Below are 22,203 nucleotides of genomic sequence, written 5' to 3' on the forward strand. Positions count from 1 at the left end.
ATCACTGGGTCTGGCCTTTGATAGTTAATCAAAAAATGCACTGTTAGTCAAATGAAAAGATATCTTATTTTCCTTGTTTTGTTTTGCTATATATTTATTTCTTGTAAAGTGGACTAACACAGCAATCACTGTACTTTATCCATAACCAAAAAAGAAAATGTTGTTGGGGGGTTTTTCTGCAATTTCTGGGACAGAAACATCCCCCCTCTATAAGAGTTGCAACATAGCTTGTCACATCCGGACCAGAATTAGGAAGCTGGGGCTGTACCTTTTATTCAACGGTTTCCTCTGCACATAGGCTCAGCTTTAGTAATAGACAGATAAGGACACTGTAGTCTGGATAAATCACATTTAAGCATGCTGAAAAGAAAACCTTCAAATATTTCAGAAAAGGAAAAAAGCCAAAAGCCAAAGGTAAGGGATTATTTACTTACAGAATGGTTTAAATAAAAGATGCTTTCGAGTATTTATTGAAACAACTTATAACCTACATTCTCAATACCAATAACAAGCTCGCACAAAAGTGGTGTACATCATCTTAAAATTCATAAAATATATAAAATTCATATCCTAAAAAAGCTATATCTGAAAAAGACTGGCATAAAATCCGAATTGACTGTGGTAGACAAATTAGGATATAAAAAATTCTAGATAACAAATAAATAACATAAATAATTAGCATACTGCTTTATTAATATCATTGTGACTGTCTGTTCAGCTTGGTGTTCTAAAGTCGATTATTTCCCTGGTCTAAGATGGAAAATTACTAGCAAGAAGAAATTCTTATTGTGAAACATTGCGTGCAATTGAAAAGTATGAGACAGCAGATTAGTCCAGAAGTTAAAAAATTGCCTCATGGAGTCACATTCAACAAGGGTAACATTTGTATGTCCTAGCCTAACAATGACATTTATATAAGACATATTTTTGGTGGGAAGAAGTTTCATCAATTGAGTAATTTCACTCAGGATAAAAGAATCAATATCTTTTATGGCTAAAAACCATGATTAAGGCCTAATGAACCCAAATATATTAATTGGCTTAGCTCAGAGTGTGTATATTTGTTCATCCGCACTCAGTCTGACATTTACGAGTTTAATAGCTCATAGATTTCTGAGTGCATGAGCTCTATGGAGTATAAACATCTTACCTGATGCATTCAAAAAATTTTATGGGTCAATATTTAAACCCTGCGGTCAGTGCTTTCTTTTAAAACACCGACCACAGTGCTTACATTGTTCATGTATATTCAACACTGCTGTACATATAGTATGGGCAAGATATAACTGCTGATAAGACTGGTTGTGATATTCAACTGCTGTTTATAATCTTAAGCAGGTTAAATTTAGAACAGTCTTTTTGCTGTCCAAAATTAAGCTATGAAGATACCCCTAGATTCTTAGTGTGACCAAAATTGCGCACGCAAATTCAGTCATATTCTGGATTTGCACGTACAATTTAAGTACATTAACAAGCCAATCAGCGTCAATAATTGCCAATTAACAATCAATTATTGATACTAATTGGCATTAGAGTGTGTATTCTGTAAAGTGGTGCACATAAATTCTAATGTGTGCTACCAAAAAGGGGATGTGGACAAGGGCATGGAATGGGTGGGTCATAGACATTCCAAAGAATTATGCGCGGGGTTATAGAATACACCTGCTCTGCACCTAACTTAGGCGCTGGTATTTATACCAAGTTTTACTTAGTGTACATGGATGCGTCTAGAGTTAGGCACAGGCTTGGCCACTAGGCATATTCTATAATCTGCACCTAGATTTAGGCACAGTTTATAGAATACGCCTAGGTGGAAATTTTTTCAGTGTTGATTTTTCCGGCACCATAATATAGAATCTAGTTCATAGTGGCTAAATAGAACCAGTTCTTGGTCTAGCTGGGCAGAACACCCACACTGCCCTTACTGCCTACAAAATAGGTTGCGGTAGGGTCTCCCACGCTAATGGCCACGGGCTAATGGGTGGTTTATAAGAATTGTCAGGGGAGCTATAAGTGCAGTTCTGTAACTGGGCACCTGCAAGTATGCACCATGGGGTGAATTCTATAAATCGCGCCTAAAAAATCAGCACCAAAAAAACCTGCTTAAGCACTATTCTATAAGCTGTGCCTAAAGTTAGGCACGGTTTATAGAATATTTATAGAATAATGCTTAAGTCCTGGAGGTTGTGCATAAACTTAGGCATGTAAGTTTGCACCAATGAAAATGTGGTGCAAATGCCCCTGCCTAAATTTATGTGTGGAACCCTCTCATTCTATAACTGCACACGTAACCAAAAAACATGCCCACAATCTGCCCAGAACCGCCTCTGACCCTTCCATTCCCACACCCCCTTTTTCGGGGCACAGTTAAAATTTAGGCATGGATCACACACCTAAATTTACATGCATACATCTTAATTGATTCCAATTAGCGCCAATAATTGCTTGCTAAAAAGCCAATCATTGGCACTAATTGACTCATTATTCAATTAAATTGCATGGACACCCAAATCTGTGTGCACCATTTTTGTCAACTTTTATAGAATTAGGGGGCATGTGTGCATATAAACATACAGAATGCCAGCGTTTTCATGGGTAAGTGTACACTTATGCATGTAGGTGAAAGCAAAGTGACTAAGCGCTATTCTGTAAGCACACATGTAATTGTCATAATATTTAGGGGGGTATACACATGGGTGAAGAATGGGTAGTGCTGCCACTTACACATGCAACCTATAGAATACTGTACGCATGTCCCTGCTGCATTTACGTGACTACAATTGCACCAATTAAACTGCAGGCATGTAAATGTGATGTGCACTGATGCCACATTACACTGTTCTATGACAGAATCCTGGCACCCAGATGCCAATGTAGAATAGGTTCTCACTGCGCGGCATTGGGATGCATAAAAAGGAAATGCCCACTTATAGAATTGCCTCCTATATGCAAGTGGCATTGAATATTCACAAAATGTATGGGGTTAATATTCAGCCAGTGGCATTCTGCATTTTGCTGACCGCTGCCATTATTATGCTCAGAAATTCAATGCCGGGTTATGTCCGTTCTCTGGCAATGAATTTTCAGGTTTACAGAGCTGGCTAAACCATGGCCAGTTAAGTGTGATATTCACAAAAAGATATCACATAAAGATAGAACTGACCTTTATGCACTCCTATTTATATAGTTACCTTGGCCGGTTAAGTGCTGGGGGCGGGTCTGGGGGCGGAGAGTGAGCATGCTCTGTGCTAATCGGTTAACACAGCTACATTGCCATGCCCTAACTGATTACCACGTGAGCCCTTACTCCCTACAAAATAGGTGGTGGTAGGGTCTTCCACGCTAATGGCCACAGGGAAAATTAACCACATGGCCATTAATACAGAAAATAGAAAAATCAGCCATTTTACCCCTGCAGTAAAAATGGCTTTAGCAAGCGGAAAGACATGCTGAGGACAATTTTTACAGCAGTTTAGTAAAAGGGCCCCTTAATGATCAAATTACACTGGCTTCCGATACAAGTAAGAATTATATACAAGGTTTCCTGTCTTGTTTATGTCTATCACAGTCCCACAAATTTATGCACCTTACTTAGCTGGCCTGCATTTTAAGGACCCTTAAAACAAGAGACCGATGTTTATTAAACTTTCCTTCTGCTAGAGATTTTCCTTACAAGAGACATTTGAATAGCTCTTGTGCTTCTCAATCTGCAATTATCTGGAATAAGCTCTCTCTTTACTTGAAAAAAAAAACAGTCATAGCTTTCGGAGAAAGTTAAAAACATTTCTTTTTTATAAATGTTTAATTGAAGATTCTTCATTTTAAGTACTTTATGTTGATAGTTTTTGTTATTTGGATTTTGTATTTGTTTAATGGATGTGGCTCATTGAGCTTGCACCAGGGGCGTAGCCACGGGTGGGCCTGGATGGGCCCAGGCCCAGCCACTTTTACTCCAGGCCCGCCCAGCCTCTTCTGCCCGCTCTCCCCGTCCACATGATCTGCTCACTTTTACTGCCCCTGAAGCGCAGTTCTCCCTCCAGCACCGGCGATTCCCATAGCCAGCCTTCTGCCAGCGCGCATCGTCGGGGCCTCTTCTCAGGCACGTCCCGCCTACTCTGCAACTTCCTGCGTCCCACCTTTGTGGAAAACAGGAAGTTGCAGAGTAGGTGGGACGCGCCTGAGAAGAGGCTCCGATGACGCGCGCTGGCAGAAGGCTGGCTATGGGAATTGCCAGTGCTGGAGGGAGAACGGCGCTTCAGGTCAGTAAAAATGACCAGAACTGACCATGTGCAGGGGGCTGTCGTGGGGGGGGGGGGTAGTGGGTGGAGAGGAAATTCGAGGCCTGTGCCCACCCAGTCCACCTCCAGGCCCATCTAAAAATTAAACTCTGGCTATGCTACTGGCTTGCACACTGCTTAGGACCTTTGGAATAGGTGGTTAACAAAAGTTTAGATCAGATTAGATTAGATTAAACAGGAGCAGTCACCTGCCAAGATAACCCCAAGAGGCAAGACCAAAATCACAAAATTATCCACATCATCACAAATAATCCCAGAATACCACTGAAAGCTCTGCAGGCCTCTCTCACTGCATCTCGTGTAAAGGTTCATGTGTCAATCATTAGGGGGGGAAAACTGTACGAGGGGATAATTAGGAAGAAACTCTGCTGTCTGAAAATAATCTTATTGCCTGTTTTAGGCTTGCAAAAGAGCATCTGGATAGATAACGCAAAAATTGAATTTTTCAGTCATGATAAAGAATGTTCTGTCCAGCAAAAAACACACACTACCTTCCAAAGTAAGAACATCATCCTGATAAAAGAACACAAGAATTGATATAATAGGTCAGACCTAAAGTCCATCATGCCCAGTATCCTGTTTTCAACAGTGACCAATTCAGGTCACAACTACCTGGCAAGATCTCAGAAATTAGCTAGAATTCATACTGCATCCTCCCAATGATAATCAGTGGCTTTCCCCAAGTCTACTGAACCTTAATAACGATTAATGAACTTGTCCAAACCTTTTTTAAACCCAGCTACACTAAGGGCCCTGTTTACTAAGTCATGCTGTAGGCACGCAAACATTTTAGCGCATGGCGCTAATGCTAGAGACACCCATAGGAATATAATGGGTGTCTCTACCATTAGCGCACGCTAAAAAGTTAGCGTGCCAACAGCGCGGCTTAGTAAACAGGGCCCTAACTGCTTTCACCACTTCCCCTGGCAATAAAATCCAGAGTTTATGCATTGAGTAAAAATATATTTTCTCTAATTGTTTTAAATGTACTACTTAATAACTTCTCGGCATGTCTCCTACTCTTTGTACTTCTTGAAAGAGAAAGCAATGGATTCATAATTATCTGTTCCACTCCACTCATGATTTTAAAGACCTCTATCTCTCTTCAGTGGACTTTTCTCCAAGCTGAAGATCCCTAACCTCCTTAGCCTTTCCTTGAAGGGAAGTTATTCCATCCCCTGTATCATGTTGGTCAACTTTCTCTGTACTTATTTCACTATATCTTCTTTGAGATGCGGTGACCAGATATTGTACAATAATCAGGGTACATGGAACAAAACTCCTTTCCTAATAATTCCTAACACATTCATTTATTTTATTTTTGGCTTATGTTTGGGTCACCGATATATGATCTATAATTAAAGATTTTGCCCCGCTTACGAAAGCTCCTGGTACTTTTTTGCTGTTTGGATTTTATTTTTGGCTGCCACTACACACTGAGCACAGTATTTCAATGTATATCCATAATGATGCTTTGTTCCATTATGGCAGAAAAAACATCCAAGTGTTAGGAATGCCTATATCCCGCCTCCAACATTCCTCCAACACACTTCCTTGTGATTTGGATGCACTTCAGATGAACTACATAGAAAGACATCTTAAAATGGGTTTCAAAAATAACAATTTGGACATTTTGGGGGAAAATGTCCAAATGCAGTTTTGTGCTGCTTTTTGGACATTTTTCTCTTTCGAAAATGAACTCCTTAGATTACTAAGGGGTTTATCATGAGTAGGCACTTTTATTCCAAATAATAAAGTCATTTACTTTTAAAACCATACAAATTTCCCCTCCCATATCACATGGGGAACAATCCGCCATATCCCATTTTACAGAGGAAGAGGAAGATGTAAGCAAATTGAGCAATTCAACTGAAAGGAATGTCAGCATGTTTTACAACTGAAGTTAAAGTGCAGTGTGAAAAAAAGTTTACAGTACATGAAATAGTCCTGCTTGAGTAATGTGCTGTCCTCCTAGGAGTGGACGGGCACTTCTGTATAGAGGAGGAGGAGTGGCCTAGTGGTTAGGGTGATGGACTTTGGTCCTGAGGAACTGAGTTCGAGTTCAATTCCCGGCACAGGCAGCTCCTTGTGACTCTAGGCAAGTCACTTAACCCTCCATTGCCCCATGTAAGCCGCATTGAGCCTGCCATGAGTGGGAAAGCACAGGGTACAAATGTAACAAAACAAAACACTACAGATATTAAATTAAACACATGCTTTTAGAACATGATCTAAACATAAGGTAAAATGTCCTATTTAGATATTTTTACTGTCCACTTCCTCTATGAGCAACCACAGAGGAGTACTGCAGGCTCGCTTTCCTTTCTTATATAGGACTCTGTTGATGCATATTTAGGCTTCATTATGTGATAAATACTCCAAGGAACTCGTTTGTCTGCTTAACTTGTGTAACCCTGGTCCCACTCCAAATAGTTTAAAGTGTTTGGGCTAAAGTCTTCTAGGTAAGCACACTGACCAGGGTTCACAAAAATATAAGTCAGGTTGGAATAGGGCACAGGCCAGGGCTAGGTTAATCCCTATAGGCCAGAGGGTCATTTTCTCCCTTATGCTCATGTCAGACAGCATCCAATGAAAGTCCACACAGTCTGAGGGTAGGTTTTCAAATATTTTCTTTTTACTGGAACAAAATTAATAACTATTTATACTTCTCCACTCTCATCAGACAGTTTCTTCAGTGAAATGATGGACTCACAGAACAAACAATCCTCCCCAGTCCTGAGCTAGGTGTCCAGTATGTTAGTTCAAGTCTCTTACTCAGAGTCCCCAGTTATCTTTCCCATGCAGAGCTCTCTCTCTCTCTCAAGCTATCCCAGACAAACAGCCAACCTTGGGTACTCCAGCAAGGTTTCACTTCCCCTTGCTTTAGTTCCTCCGGAAGGTCAATCCTTCATCTCTTCCTCCCCCAGAGAGTCACACTCTCACAGCCTGGGCTTCTCTCTCTCTCCCCCCCCCCCCCCCCCCCCCCCGAGGTCTGCTACCTTATCACCCTGTAGCAATTCCTTCTGCTTTCTGGCAGAAGATTCTCCTTCTTCAATAAATCATCCTTAGCATGGCCCAGGATCCCCCCCCCCCCCCCCACCAGATCCTCTATGTCACAGCGGGGAAATGGGTAACAGAGAACCTCAATTCTCCGTGCATAATCCCTTTTATTTTCCCTCTTCCCATCCTCTTGAGTGGGACATTCTGATGGGCTCCTCTTACCCACCAGGCCATCCTGGCCATAGTGACACTCCAGGAAATTTCCCAGGGGGTTGCATTCTCCCTGGAGTTTAACATAAAATGATTTCTCACCTTTTGAGAAATCACTTATCCTCTGTCCTCAGAGGTCCCTTTCTTCCCAACCTCCTATGAAAACCCTCAACCACAACAATAACACAATCATGAATATCCTCTTATGTTTAACCTCCTTATTGATTTAACATTCATTAGCAACTTTCCTCAATTCACACACTCGTGGTTCTTCACTCCCCTGTAAAGAAGCCAGTGGTTATTTAAATTTTAAACAAACAACATATTGTGTCTATAAATATCCTTCCCCAATTTAGCTAACCCAGCCCTTTGTTCATTATCCCTGTAAACCCAACATTAACAGTCTCTCTAATATCAAACAGTAAGTTCTCTTTTCCCAATCACAGTCCCGTCACCCATACCACTTGGGGTCAAGCCTTTCAACTGTAGCCCCCCTCAGCAGGGTACAGATGACACTATAATATTTCTGGTTGTGGTACTTGTCTACATCCTCCACAAAATGCTTCCAGATGGACCACCTAATCTGCTAATCCATCTACTGCTGCTGTAACTGGGGTCCTCAGGGGTGTAGTCAGTGCAGGTTGGATCTAGTCTCATCCAGCTGAATATCTCTTCCTTGACCCAGGTCTCTCGTTGGGCCTCCAGAACACTCATCACCTGGAGGGGGACATATGGGTACCATAATCTCCACAGGTCTCATACCAGGTGCTTGAGGTGTCAGCACAAATTAATTTCTGCAGCTTCTCATTCCCTGCCCTACCTTACTCGATCCAAGGGTCCCTCAGATACTCCAAAGGAAGAGGGACCTGTATCAGTCTTGCCTCCCTCTCCTCCGTGGCTGCTACCTGCAGAGGGCATTCCTCAGCTCTAGGGATGGAACAGGATGTATCCTTACCTCAGAGGAGGTGATTGGGTTCCACACCACCCAATCAGTAGTCAGTTCAGTGGGCACTGCCAGATTGATTATACCCATAGCCAGATATAGATATGCCTCTGCTCGGAGCAGGGTGTGAGAGGATCTCCTGGGGGTCACTATGGTGATGAGAGCTAGCAGAGCTCTCTAAGGTGGATGGAGATAGAGAAATTCCAGCCCAAGGGGGGCAGGGTAAAACAGGAACTAAAACCATTGAGCACTGTTAGAGCAGGGTCTTTGGTTGCCCAACCCCCGAAAAGACTCTGAGCATCAAGGGGAAGTCCTAGGAGTGGAGGAGTAGCCTAATGGTTAGTGCAGCTGGCTTTGATCCTAGGAGTGGAGGAGTAGCCTAATGGGTAGTGAAACAAACTTTGCTCCTGGCAACCTGGGTTCAATTTCCACTGCAGCTCCTTGTGATCTTGGGCAAGTCACTTAACCCTCCATTGTCCCATGTAAAAAAAAAAACTTAGATTGTGAGCCCCCTAGGGACAGAGAAAGTACATAAGTACATAAGTACATAAGTAGTGCCATACTGGGAAAGACCAAAGGTCCATCTAGCCCAGCATCCTGTCACCGACAGTGGCCAATCCAGGTCAAGGGCACCTGGCACGCTCCCCAAACGTAAAAACATTCCAGACAAGTTATACCTAAAAATGCGGAATTTTTCCAAGTCCATTTAATAGCGGTCTATGGACTTGTCCTTTAGGAATCTATCTAACCCCTTTTTAAACTCCGTCAAGCTAACCGCCCGTACCACGTTCTCCGGCAACGAATTCCAGAGTCTAATTACACGTTGGGTGAAGAAAAATTTTCTCCGATTCGTTTTAAATTTACCACACTGTAGCTTCAACTCATGCCCTCTAGTCCTAGTATTTTTGGATAGCATGAACAGTCACTTCACATCCACCCGATCCATTCCACTCATTATTTTATACACTTCTATCATATCTCCCCTCAGCCGTCTCTTCTCCAAGCTGAAAAGCCCTAGCCTTCTCAGCCTCTCTTCATAGGAAAGTCGTCCCATCCCCACTATCATTTTCGTCGCCCTTCGCTGTACCTTTTCCAATTCTACTATATCTTTTTTGAGATACGGAGACCAGTACTGAACACAATACTCCAGGTGCGGTCGCACCATGGAGCGATACAACGGCATTATAACATCCGCACACCTGGACTCCATACCCTTCCTAATAACACCCAACATTCTATTCGCTTTCCTAGCCGCAGCAGCACACTGAGCAGAAGGTTTCAGCGTATCATCGACGACGACACCCAGATCCCTTTCTTGATCCGTAACTCCTAACGCGGAACCTTGCAAGACGTAGCTATAATTCGGGTTCCTCTTACCCACATGCATCACTTTGCACTTGTCAACATTGAACTTCATCTGCCACTTGCACGCCCATTCTCCCAGTCTCGCAAGGTCCTCCTGTAATCGTTCACATTCCTCCTGCGACTTGACGACCCTGAATAATTTTGTGTCATCGGCGAATTTAATTACCTCACTAGTTATTCCCATCTCTAGGTCATTTATAAATACATTAAAAAGCAACGGACCCAGCACAGACCCCTGCGGGACCCCACTAACTACCCTCCTCCACTGAGAATACTGGCCACGCAATCCTACTCTCTGCTTCCTATCTTTCAACCAGTTCTTAATCCATAATAATACCCTACCTCCGATTCCATGACTCTGCAATTTCTTCAGGAGTCTTTCGTGCGGCACTTTGTCAAACGCCTTCTGAAAATCCAGATATACAATATCAACCGGCTCCCCATTGTCCACATGTTTGCTTACCCCCTCAAAAAAATGCATTAGATTGGTGAGGCAAGACTTCCCTTCACTAAATCCGTGCTGACTTTGTCTCATCAGTCCATGTTTTTGTATATGCTCTGCAATTTTATTCTTAATAATAGCCTCCACCATCTTGCCCGGCACCGACGTCAGACTCACCGGTCTATAATTTCCCGGATCTCCTCTGGAACCCTTCTTAAAAATCGGAGTAACATTGGCTACCCTCCAGTCTTCCGGTACTACACTCGATTTTAGGGACAGATTGCATATTTCTAACAGTAGCTCCGCAAGTTCATTTTTTAGTTCTATTAATACTCTGGGATGAATACCATCAGGTCCCGGTGATTTACTACTCTTCAGCTTGCTGAACTGACCCATTACATCCTCCAAGGTTACAGAGAATTTGTTTAGTTTCTCCGACTCCCCTGCTTCAAATATTCTTTCCGGCACCGGTGTCCCCCCCCAAATCCTCCTCGGTGAAGACCGAAGCAAAGAATTCATTTAATTTCTCCGCTACGGCTTTGTCCTCCTTGATCGCCCCTTTAACACCATTTTCGTCCAGCGGCCCAACCGACTCTTTGGCCGGTTTCCTGCTTTTAATGTATCTAAAAAAATTTTTACTATGTATTTTTGCTTCCAACGCTAATTTCTTCTCAAAGTCCTTTTTTGCCCTCCTTATCTCCGCTTTGCATTTGGCTTGGCATTCCTTATGATCTATCCTGTTACTTTCAGTTGGTTCTCTTCTCCACTTTCTGAAGGATTGTTTTTTGGCTCTAATGATTTCCTTTATCTTACTGTTTAGCCACGCTGGCTGACGTTTAGTCTTTTTTCCCTTTTTTCTAATACGTGGAATATATTTGTCCTGAACCTCCAGGATGGTGTTTTTAAACAGCATCCACGCCTGATGCAAGTTTTTTACTCTGCGAGCTGCTCCTTTCAGTCTTTTTTTCACCATTTTTCTCATTTTGTCGTAATCACCTTTTCTATAGTTAAACGCTAGCGTACTTGATTTCCTAGTTTCACTTCCTTCAATGCCAATATCAAAACCTGTATATAATGTGTACAGCACTGTGTACATCTAGTAGTGTTATAGAAATGATTAGTAGTAGTAGTAGATCTGGGATGAAGGTCACTGTATCTAAGCGTAACAGATTTTGTATCTCTTTCCCAGAGCAAGGAATTGTGAAAGGTGGAAGGAGTGCCTGGTGGGAAAAGACACCCCAGGTGGGAGGGGGGTGGGTGCAGAGAAGCCCTACTCCCAGCAGTACTTTGCCCAGCAGCATACGAGACCACTGGTCTGGGAAGGGATAGATTGATGATAAAGCTTAACTGGATGTGACTTTCCTTATCTCTGAACTGTAAATATTAGTTCCATTGGGCTGTTTCATGAACTGTTTTTTCCCTTTTCAACTGAATCAGTAAAGAGATTTGAAGTTCATCTGCTATGACTGCTTGATTTATTTTCTCAAGTGTGGGTTCCTGAGAGACCAGAGTGGATACCCTCCCACTTACTGGAGATTTCTCTGACCCTGGCCTATGCTCAGCTCATCGGACCTATGTATTTCTGTAGTCCAGGTACTTAACTTAAAGAGCTAAGCTGCAATCTTGAACTGATTTGAGCAGGACCAGGATTACATTTGCAAGGTTTCAGATATGACAAGCCCAAGATTTGTTTAACATGTAAAATCTAAAGGAAATAACAGCCCCCATTACAATAGAAAGAGAAGATAGCATTCAAGCAAAGTCAAATATAAATATTTATTTAAAAGGATAGAAATTCTAAGGACAAGCCATGATTATATTAGAAACAAAGATATAGTGAAAATCCCACTAAGCTAAATTTTTTATTCAATTATTTTTATCTAGATATTCAGGGCCACTTATCTGGCTAAATTAGTAGAATTTGCCTCCAGTCCACAGATGGATTGAGTTTTCAGGATATCTCAAATGAATATGCACGAGATAGGTTTGCATACAATGAATATAATGTGCATGCAAATCTACCCCATGAATACTCATTAGGTATATCCTCAACACCTGACTGGTTTGTGGCCCTTTAGGGCCTTCAGTACGTACCAATAAATTAAATTTACTCACACAAATTTTGTTTTTTTAGATTTAAGATAGCCATTTATGCAAATTGATTTAGTGGCTAAATTTAAAATATATGCAGACTATACAGTTATATTTAAAAAGCCTTCCCCAGGATCACCTCAACCAACTCCTTTTTTACCTGGTTAAATTTGGGGGGGGGGGGGGGGGGGAAGGAGGGACTTTCAATAGGCAAGATTTATCTATCTAAACCCAGTTTTAGCTAGGTAAATATTTTGAATATTGATCTAAAGCTCTCGCTATGTATAAGTGGCACTATAGATATGTTAATTAATAGTAGTAGTAGTAGAGTGTGTGTGTATGTGTGTGTGTGAAGTGTGTTTAAGTGTGTTTAGACAGAGACATATAAAGAGAGACAGAAAGACTATCTGATGAACATGCTAGTTACAGTTAGAAAGAATGAAGTTATCTACCATCAACAATGACTTCACTGCTGATGAAAATGCCCCCCTCCATTTCAGCTGATCCAACATGTACAAATTGGAAAGTAATTGTAATTTCATTGCATGGATGCTCTGCTACTGCCTAGCATGATATACATGATAATTACCAGAGTAGAAAGAAGCTCTTGGTGGGTAACATTTTTCTTCTCAACACCAGTTTGTTAGATTCAGTCTGCAACATCAGCAATTTACCAGTTGGGGAAAAGAGACTATATTTCATAACTCATTTACGACTGCATATTGTGTACTTGTGTATTGCCTCCCATAAAGCTGTCACTGTCTCTCACCTAGAAAAGGAGTTTTGGGTTCTAAATACTAGGAGACTTCAGGATCTGAATGTTTATAAGCTTACTGTAGCGATATTAACCACAGCAGTCAATCTCCGATGATATAAATCATGCAAATAAGAACTTTCTGTCAGCTTTATTATATATCAAAGAGATTCTCCTTGTAAGAAGAAGGTGACCTTGCCATGCTGATCTGACATATGTCACTAGATTAATGCAGAGTTCTGCAATAAGGAAGCTCACAGAGAAACATTACAATGCCCCTGGCTGTCTTCTGCTAAGATCATTAACCAAGAAGATCATCAAATCAGTAAGCTAATATCATAGTATTAAAACTGGCTTTTTCTTTCCCTTACTCGGACTCTTGTGTGAGCAGTGTGTGTTTATCTGTGAAAGATAATAAGATCCATCAAAAGGGCCAGTAAATGCTGCAGGACAAACAGAACCCTGGAGAAAAAGAGGGTCGGGCATGGCTGTTGGCTTCAGATGGCTCAAGCTATTTATTTCAGATTTGTCCATTTCGGCCCACAGACAGAATGATTTTTCAAAAGCTACAATTCTTGTAGATTCCTGTTCATAAAGCACCAGGAAATCCTTTTACTTATGAGAAGGGGAATATCAGTTTTTCCAAGACAGCTCTATGTGTTTCTTAGTCAAGGTTGCTGCTGATTGTCACAACTGTAGCTCTATACAGTTGACACAAGGGATTATAGTGCTGAAATTCTTCCATGTGGCTGTATACAGCTGAAGTGTATGGTGTTGTCCTTTGCTTCTCCAATTATATACTCCTGTTTCCAAAACCAAAAAGTAAGTTTCCATATCTAACCAGTTATCCCCAATTTTCTGCACATACCTAATCAGGAGATAATATTCATGGAAACATATGAATGTACATTTTATTGGTTTTGTATTCATCCCTGCTGTTCATGGGTTTTCCTGAGGTTCATCCAGAAGAAGTAGCTGTCATGACTGTTTTGACGCCCAGAGTTGCAATTTATATTTTATCCTGCAATGATCAGCACAAGTAGAGTAAAAGTGCTACTGTACTGTACTGAACTTCTCATTTTTCCCCCTAAACCCTCCTCCCCTCTTCCCCAATTCTCTATCTCTGTTAATGGCTCTCATATCCTCCCTGTCTCCTCGGCTTATAATCTTGGAGTCATCTTCGACTCCTCTCTCTCCTTCTCTGCTCATATTCAACAAATCGCCAAAACCTGTCGCTTTTTTATCTTCAACATTAGCAAAATTCGCTTCTTCCTTTCTGAACATGCCACCAAAACCCTTATTCACACTCTTGTTACTTCTCGCTTGGACTATTGCAATTTACTTCTCACTGGTCTTCCGCTCAATCATCTTCCTCCTCTCCAATCTGTCCAGAATTCTGCAGCTCGACTTATTTTCCGCCAGAATCGTTTTGCCCACACTAGCCCTCTCCTCAAGTCACTTCACTGGCTCCCTGTCCGCTTCCGTATACAGTTCAAACTCCTCTTGCTGACCTTTAAATGCATCCACTCTATGACCCCTCACTACCTCTCATCTCTGCCTACATTCCTCCCCGTGAACTCCGCTCTCTGAACAAATCTCTTTTGTCGTCCCCCTTCTCCTCCACCGCTAACTCCAGACTTCGTTCCTTTTGTCTTGCGGCACCTTATGCCTGGAACCGTCTTCCCGAACCTATACGTCTAGCTCCATCTCTACCTGTTTTTAAATCTATGCTGAAAGCTCACCTTTTCACTATTGCCTTTGGCTCCTAACTGCTACTCATTTGCCCTCCTCCTCCCTGTTCCTCTTTACCCTGTAATTTCCCTTGCCCGTAATGTCTTGTCTGTCCGTTTTACCTAGATTGTAAGCTCTTTGAGCAGGGACTGTCTCTCTATGTCAAGTGTTCAGCGCTGCGTGCATCTGGTAGCGCTATATAAATGCTATTAGTAGTAGTAGTAGTAGTAGTAGTACTGTATCTATGCCAAATATAATGTAATAGAGGATTACGCATTATAGAAAGCAACAGCCATTCTTAGTTCCCAAAAATGATGCATATTCAGGATAGAGATTTCCTCTACAGTGGCAGTAGAATTCATTGATAAAATCGAAAACCATGTAGAACAGAGCTTCCACAACTGTCCTGATGTCCCATAGTCTGTTGGGTTTTCTGGATATCTACAATGAAATTGGAACAAACAGGAGAACTAGTGTATGCAAATTTATCTCATGAATACTAATCATGGATATCCTGAAAACCCACAAGGTGTGGGGTCACCAGACCAGGTTTGGGAAGCCCGGGAATCAGGAATTTGTTAAAGCAGTTGCCAAGATAGTGCAAAAGTATTGAGAAATAGTCCTAAGTATCCTGAAAAGCAGACTTTTTTTTTTAAATAAAAAGGAATCATTCCCATATTTCTGGGCTTCCATTCAACTATTATAATAATAATAATAATAATAATTATTATTATTATTATTATTATTATTATTATTATTATCATAATTTCAAATATCCTGCCGGATGCTTTTGGCTGGGTTTGGCACTCTTAATATCGAGTCCTTCCTAAGAGTCTAGGATATTTGGAGGTATTGACACAGGATGTAGGCCGTTCCAAGCAGTGCAATCCTTCTGTGGTTGACACATGGTGAGTTTGCCATTGCCCATTGTGTTCAGATGTTGTTCCAGGTCTTTCAATATTGCTCCAAGGGCACCACTTACTACATGTACCACAACTTCAGGTTTCTGCCAGAGTCACTCAATTTCAAATTTCAAGTCTTGATATTTTGTGATCTTCTTGAACTGTTTGTCTTCAAATGGTTATCTCCTGGTATTGCCATGTCTTCAGGTATATTTTATGGCAAGTGTTTGTCAGTCTGTATCATAAAGTTTCAGAGAGTTTTGGCTTCTTAATTTTCTACCATGATTTTGTGGTCCCACCAATTTGTGGTTTCAGGCAAAAGATACTTTCAGCAGATATTCCAGCCAATCATGTTTACTATTTTGATGTGTCTTTCCTTGTAGTCAGTCTGGGCAATCATTTTGCAGCCAGTGACTAGGTGATACACAGTCTCTTTGGCTTCATTGCCCAGGTGACCCTTGCTGTCATTGGATGTTTTATCAATTTTAGCCTTTATTGCATTTGTTTGAAGTGTTTGTTCCTGTGCTGCCTTAAATCCTTCGGTTTCTGATTTCAGGGTTACCTTCCTCAGCCACTGCAAAATTTTGGATTTGTTGACTTTTCCTTCATTGTCTTTTATATACTGTACATGAAGCACTTTATTGTGGCACTTCTCTCATGAATTTTGTACTTGTCTGTAAATTTGCTTGGCTTCTTTAATCTTAAGTAAGTCTTGTTGATTTGCTAGTTTTAGTGGATCCTCTTCACGATTGTTAATGTAAGCAGGAAAGATTTGTTTCTTCTCTTCTACTGTTTGTAGAACTTATAGCAATCCACTTCCACCTATGTTATCACTGTGGGAGTGCATAGCATGATTGATGGTCATGATCTTTTGTGTTTCACAATCCAAGATGTTCCTAACCCTTCTGATGTATTCTTTGGTGATTGTGTTCTTTACCATGGCACGTTTGATGTACATAAGTACATAAGCGTTGCCATACTAGGACAAACCGAAGGTCCATCAAGCCCAGTATCCTGTTTCCAACATTGACTAATCCAGGTCACAAGTACCTAGCAAGATGCCAAAAGAGTAAAACAGGTTTTATGCTTTACCCTAGAAATAAGCGGTAAATTTTCCCAAGTCTAACATAATAATGGCTTATGGACTTTTAGGAAATTATCCAAACCGGTTTTAAACTCTGCTAAGCTAACTGCTTTTACCACATTCTCTGCAAACGAATTCCTGAGTTAATTACACACTAAGTGAAGAAATATTTTCTCTGATTTGTTTTAAATTTACTACTTAGAAGTTTCATTGCATGCCCCCTAGTCCTTGTATTTTTGGCAAGAGTAAACAGGTAATTCACATCTACCTGTTCCATTCCACTCAGCATTTTATAGACCTTTTTCATATTATAGGACATAGAAAAATGTAGGCAGATAAATATGGCCTATCCAGTCTGCCCATCCATGCCATCTACTCTCCCTATCACTCCCTTAGAGATCCTATGTACTTGTCCCAAGCACACTTGAATTCAGATTGTTTTAGTCTCCACCACTTCCACCAGGAGGCTGTTCCACGAATTCACCAGGCTTTCGATGAAGAAGTATTTCCTCAGATTACTTCTGAGTTTATCCCCTTTCACCTTCATACTATGCCCCCTTATTCCAGAGCTTCCTTTCAATTAAGAGACTTACCTCCTGTACATTTATGCCACATAGGTATTTAAATATCTCTATCATATCTCCCGTCTCCCATCTTTCTTCCAAAGTATACATATTGAGGTCTTTAAGTCTGTCCCCATATGCTGTATGACAAAGACCACTAACCATTTTAGTATCTGCCCTCTGGTGCAGTCTCCAGAATTGTACACAATATTCTAAATTAGATCTCACCAGAGTCTTATACAGGGGCATCAACACCTCCTTTTTCCTATTGGCCATTCCTCTCCCTATACACCCAAGTATCCTTCTAGCTTTCGCCATCACCTTTTTTGTCCACTGCTTTCCAACTTCTTCCAGATGTTCCCATCCAGACAATTCCTTGAGGCAATCCCCCATCTGAACAAAGTTTGTTTTTTTGAAGTCTAGAACCTTTACTTTTGAATTAACCCTCTCCACACCTATCTTAATATTAAACCACACCATCTGGTGATCACTGAATGCCAGATGATCACCTACTATAACATCAGAAGCACTCTCCCCATTCCGTGTGGATTCCATTACCAACTGCTGGAATAGATTGTAAGCTCTTTGAGCAGGGACTGTCTTTCTTCTATGTTTGTGCAGCGCTGCGTATGCCTTGTAACGCTATAGAAATGCTAAATAGTAGTAGCAGTAGTAGTAGTTCCCCCTGTAGAGAATCCAGGATCCCCCTGCTTCTAAAGATCCCAAAATAGGGATACCCCAATCAACATCTAGAATATTAAAATCATCTATTAGAAGTACTTCCCCTTTTACAACTATACTTTGAATGTATTCAATTAAATCTCTGTCCATTTCTTCTGTCTATGAAGGAGGCCAGTATAGTACACCAAAGAGATTCCCTTTTTCTAGATTGACCCAGAGAGCTTCTTCCTTACCCTTTAGGTCCTGCAATTGTGTGGCTTTAATATTTTCTTCAGGTCCTTGTTCAGTCTGCTTCAAAGTTGCATAGTAGCCTCTACCTCTACAACTTAATATTATCTTCAACATATAATGCCACTCCCTTCCCTTTCTTCCTGTCTTTCCTGAACAGATTATAGCCCGGCTATCCTAGTCATATTTCTTTGTGAACCAGATCGCAGTGATCAGTGACGTTCCTAGGGTGGCTGACACCCGGGGCGGATCGTCGATGCACCCCCCCCCCCCCGGGTGCAGCGCGACCCCCCCACCCCCGGCGAAAGGACACCCCTCCCCCTGGCAAAAAGACACCCCCCGGGTGCATTTTTACCTGCTGGGGGGGGGGTGCCGCGCGCCTGTCGGCTTCGCTCGTTCCATGCTCCGTCTGCCCCGGAAGAGGAAGTAACCTGTTCCGGGGCAGAGGGAGCACGGAACGAGCGGAGCCGACAGGTGCGCGGCACCGCCCCAGTGGCGTGCACCCGTGGTGGACCGCCCCCCCCCCCCCCTTGGTACGCCACTGGCAGTGATCACCACTAAATCCAAATCAGCCTCTTCCATCGTAGCCTCAAGATCTAAAATCTTATTTCCCCATATTTTGGGCATTAGTATATACTGATTTACAGAGGTTGCCCCTTTTTCCCATTTGTATAGAGTTATTTAATGCTTTACTTACCTGAGGGCTTTTACTTACCTAGGGACTTTGATCACCCTGCCCTAATGATTCTAGTTTAAAACCTTCTTCAGTAGGTTAGCCAGTCTGCTGCTGAAGACACCTCTTCCCTTCTTTGATAGATGGACAACATCTCTGCTCAGCAGCCCTTAGAAAAGCATCCCACGGTCTAGGAAGCCAAAACACTCTTGACAACACCATCTGTGAAGCCACATATTCATCTCCAAGATGTGAGCTTCTCTGTCTTGACCTTTACCCTCAACAGGGAGGATTGACGAGAACACCATCTTAGCACCTGTCTGCCTCACCTTCTCTCCCAGAACCATGAAGTCACTTTTGATACATTTGGAGGGGTACCTATTAGTAGTATTTGTGCCAACATGGATGACCAGTATTGACTAAAAAGCAAAAGGTAGAGGTAGTCGGTGATTCTCTTCTGAGGGGTACAGAGGCATCCACCTGCACTCCAGACATGATGTCCTGGGGGGGGGGGGGGGTTCTGTCTGCCAAGTGCCAAAATTCAAGATGTTACAGAGAGCTTGCCAATACTCAAGAAGCCTAATGTCTTGGCAAGCTCTCTGTAACATCTTGAATTTTGGCACTTGGCAGACAAAACACCTCCTGGGACTTCATGTCTGGTCTGTCTAATGGGTAGGGTAGAAAGCCCCTAATAAACTTAAAGCTTGAATCTTGAAACTTCTTTTTGTGTTTACAGCGAACGAGTAGTTTTGGGACCTTTGATCGCTTCAGGCACCACTCAGTATCAAAACCAGAAGATTCAACTGAGGTTTGTATCTTTATTTACTGACTTTATTTTTCTCTGTGGCTATTGCACTGCAGTTTTGATACAACTACAGTACAAAGGTTCCTATTATGGCCCCCTTTGCTCTAAATGGTAAACTACACAAGGCCAAGGCAGGCAGTACCATGGTGGCATGGACTGACTGACATGGGCATGCTCTCTTGGCAGTCCAAATGCTACTTGCGATGCCTGAGAAGATTCAGATACTTTGGCTATGGCATGGACAACTCATTCCACCAAAATGCAATGAAAAGATAGGCAGCCATTTGTTAAGGCACTCTCAAACTGTAAGCTTTCTGAGGCAGGGGGGTCTGGTACCCAACACAATATAAATAGCATAAGGTTATTATTGTTAAAATATTAATACTACTACACTAATCAAGACAGACAAACATGACAAATAAGTAAATAAAGTAGTAACATTGTTAAGGGACTGTCATATCAACTGTACTATGATTCCTTACCATGGATGGTGAGATGGGAGTTGCCATCCTATGCATTGCTTAAGCAGAATTAGCATCACAGAGAGAAATGTTATTATTTGCACAAGAAGGAACTATAAAGGGAAATATTTTCTCTAGCAGTTTGAAATTATGTGAAATATATAGAGCCTCACTACAGAAGTTTGGAAAAATCTTACCTAGAAAAATGAGCTCTTGCAATGTGATGTTGTTCCATATAATAATCATTTATTACTTAACATGTATATCAGTTCTATGAAGGGGAAAATGCTGCTGATGGAGAAGATCAAGCAACAATTAAATCACCAAATAATTCAGGAAGCTTAGGCAAAAAGATGAAGGCCATTTCTCTGACTATGAAGAAAAAGATGGGCAAAAAGTATATCAAGGCACTTTCAGAAGACAGGGTATGTATTTATTTTATGAATAATTTTGTATTTGCATTAAATCCTGGTGAAGAGAAGGGAACATTTTTTTTCCTCATACGAGGTCAAAGATTTATAGCAATGATGTTGGTGACACCTCATCTGCTGGACACTATGCGGCTAATTTTCAAAAGAGAAAAACATCCAAAAAGTGTCACAGAGCAACATTTGGACAAATTTCTTCTCAAAACGTCTAAATCGGTATTTTTGAAACCTATTTTGCAGACGTTTTATGTATGCAATTCATCTGCAGTGCATCCAAATCACAAGGGGGAATGTTAGGGGTGTTTCGGGGGTGGCCTTAGGGTGTTCCTAACATTTGGACGTTTCACAGCCATAACGGAACAAAACAAAAATGTCTTGGCTAAAACGTCAACATTTTGATCTAGACTGTTTTTAGAATGACAAAGCCACAAAAAGGTGCCCTAAATAACCAGATGACCACTGGAGGGAATCAGGGATGACCTCCCTGACTCTCCCAGTGGTCACCAATCCCCTCCTACCCCCAAAAGATGTGAATAAAAATAGTACTTACAAGCCTCTATGACAACTTCAGATGTTATAGCCATTTCTATTAGAGCAGCAGGCATGTCCCTGGAGTAGTGTAGTGGTTGGTGCAGTGCGCTGTAGAGAAGGAGACCAAAGCCCATATCTCACTCTACCTGTCACACTTATGGTGGAAACTGTGAGCCCTCCAAAACTCACCAAAAACTCACCATTCCTGTCTGTAATGGCAGGAAATTAAAAGTAAAGTCTGAGAGTAAGGAAGAGATATGAAGGAAGACTGGCAAAGAATAAGTGAAATGAGAAGGAAGGGAGAGCGGACAGACAATATGGGCCTTACACTCTACTATCATGTTCAGTGCTTCCGTGATTCTACATAAAATTGGCTTAAATAAAGCATGTCAGTGTACTGTAGTCTGTCTTCAAAACACAATGCACGCAAATTCCCAGCTGTTCGGTCTTTAAAGTATCTGATTAAATATACAAGGAAATTTTTGTGCTGAAAAATGTAGTAGTATGCATAAATAAAAAAAGAAAGGGAAAGAATACATATGCGTTTATGCAGGACACATAGAGGAAGGACTTCTGGTATATGTGTATATAATTGGATTACTTTCTGTCTGGTGAAATGACCAAACATGACCTGAAAGTATCTAACAGAAAAGGAAGTGATGCAGCTGACACTGAGATATTCTTAAAAAGAGCATGCTTCTGCAGACAGGAAGGAAGAGTATTAGTGGTTAAGGTTTAGAAGGGGAATTTAGGGCACCTGCAACCTACAATGTGTGCCATAAGAATGATTTAAGAGTATTTTCCATTTTGCTTGCTGAGCTGGCGCTATAAGAAACACAGGGGGAATGTCCTTGAGACAGCCCATGTTGGGCGAAACGTGCATGTCGGGCAGATGATCCCCTGGGTCCAACAAATGTAATAAATTGAAAAGATAAGTAACGCTAAAATATATTTATAAAGTTAAGAGGTGAATGCATTAAAAGAAAAAAAGAACCGGTGAAGATTTTGATGTT

The 22,203-nt window shown here is 41.5% G+C and overlaps 1 protein-coding gene across 2 annotated transcripts in view; it reads left to right on the top strand.

Annotated features, from left to right (window-relative positions):
• Positions 1–310: 310 nt before the first annotated feature.
• The window catches only part of SAMSN1 (SAM domain, SH3 domain and nuclear localization signals 1), a 59,850-nt gene continuing 37,957 nt past the window's right edge, over positions 311–22,203 (top strand). The window contains exons 1-3 of one of the 2 annotated variants that reach the window (XM_030205119.1): positions 311–414; positions 19,702–19,773; positions 20,501–20,656. In XM_030205119.1, coding sequence (XP_030060979.1) covers positions 358–414; positions 19,702–19,773; positions 20,501–20,656 — 285 coding nt within the window. In that variant the 5' untranslated portion in view covers positions 311–357. Of the gene's footprint in view, positions 415–19,393; positions 19,399–19,701; positions 19,774–20,500; positions 20,657–22,203 lie in introns of those variants that run through there. The other variant, XM_030205120.1, reaches the window with a different exon arrangement.

This window comes from Microcaecilia unicolor, chromosome 5 (genome assembly GCF_901765095.1).
Source record: "Microcaecilia unicolor chromosome 5, aMicUni1.1, whole genome shotgun sequence".
Lineage (NCBI taxonomy): Eukaryota > Metazoa > Chordata > Amphibia > Gymnophiona > Siphonopidae > Microcaecilia > Microcaecilia unicolor.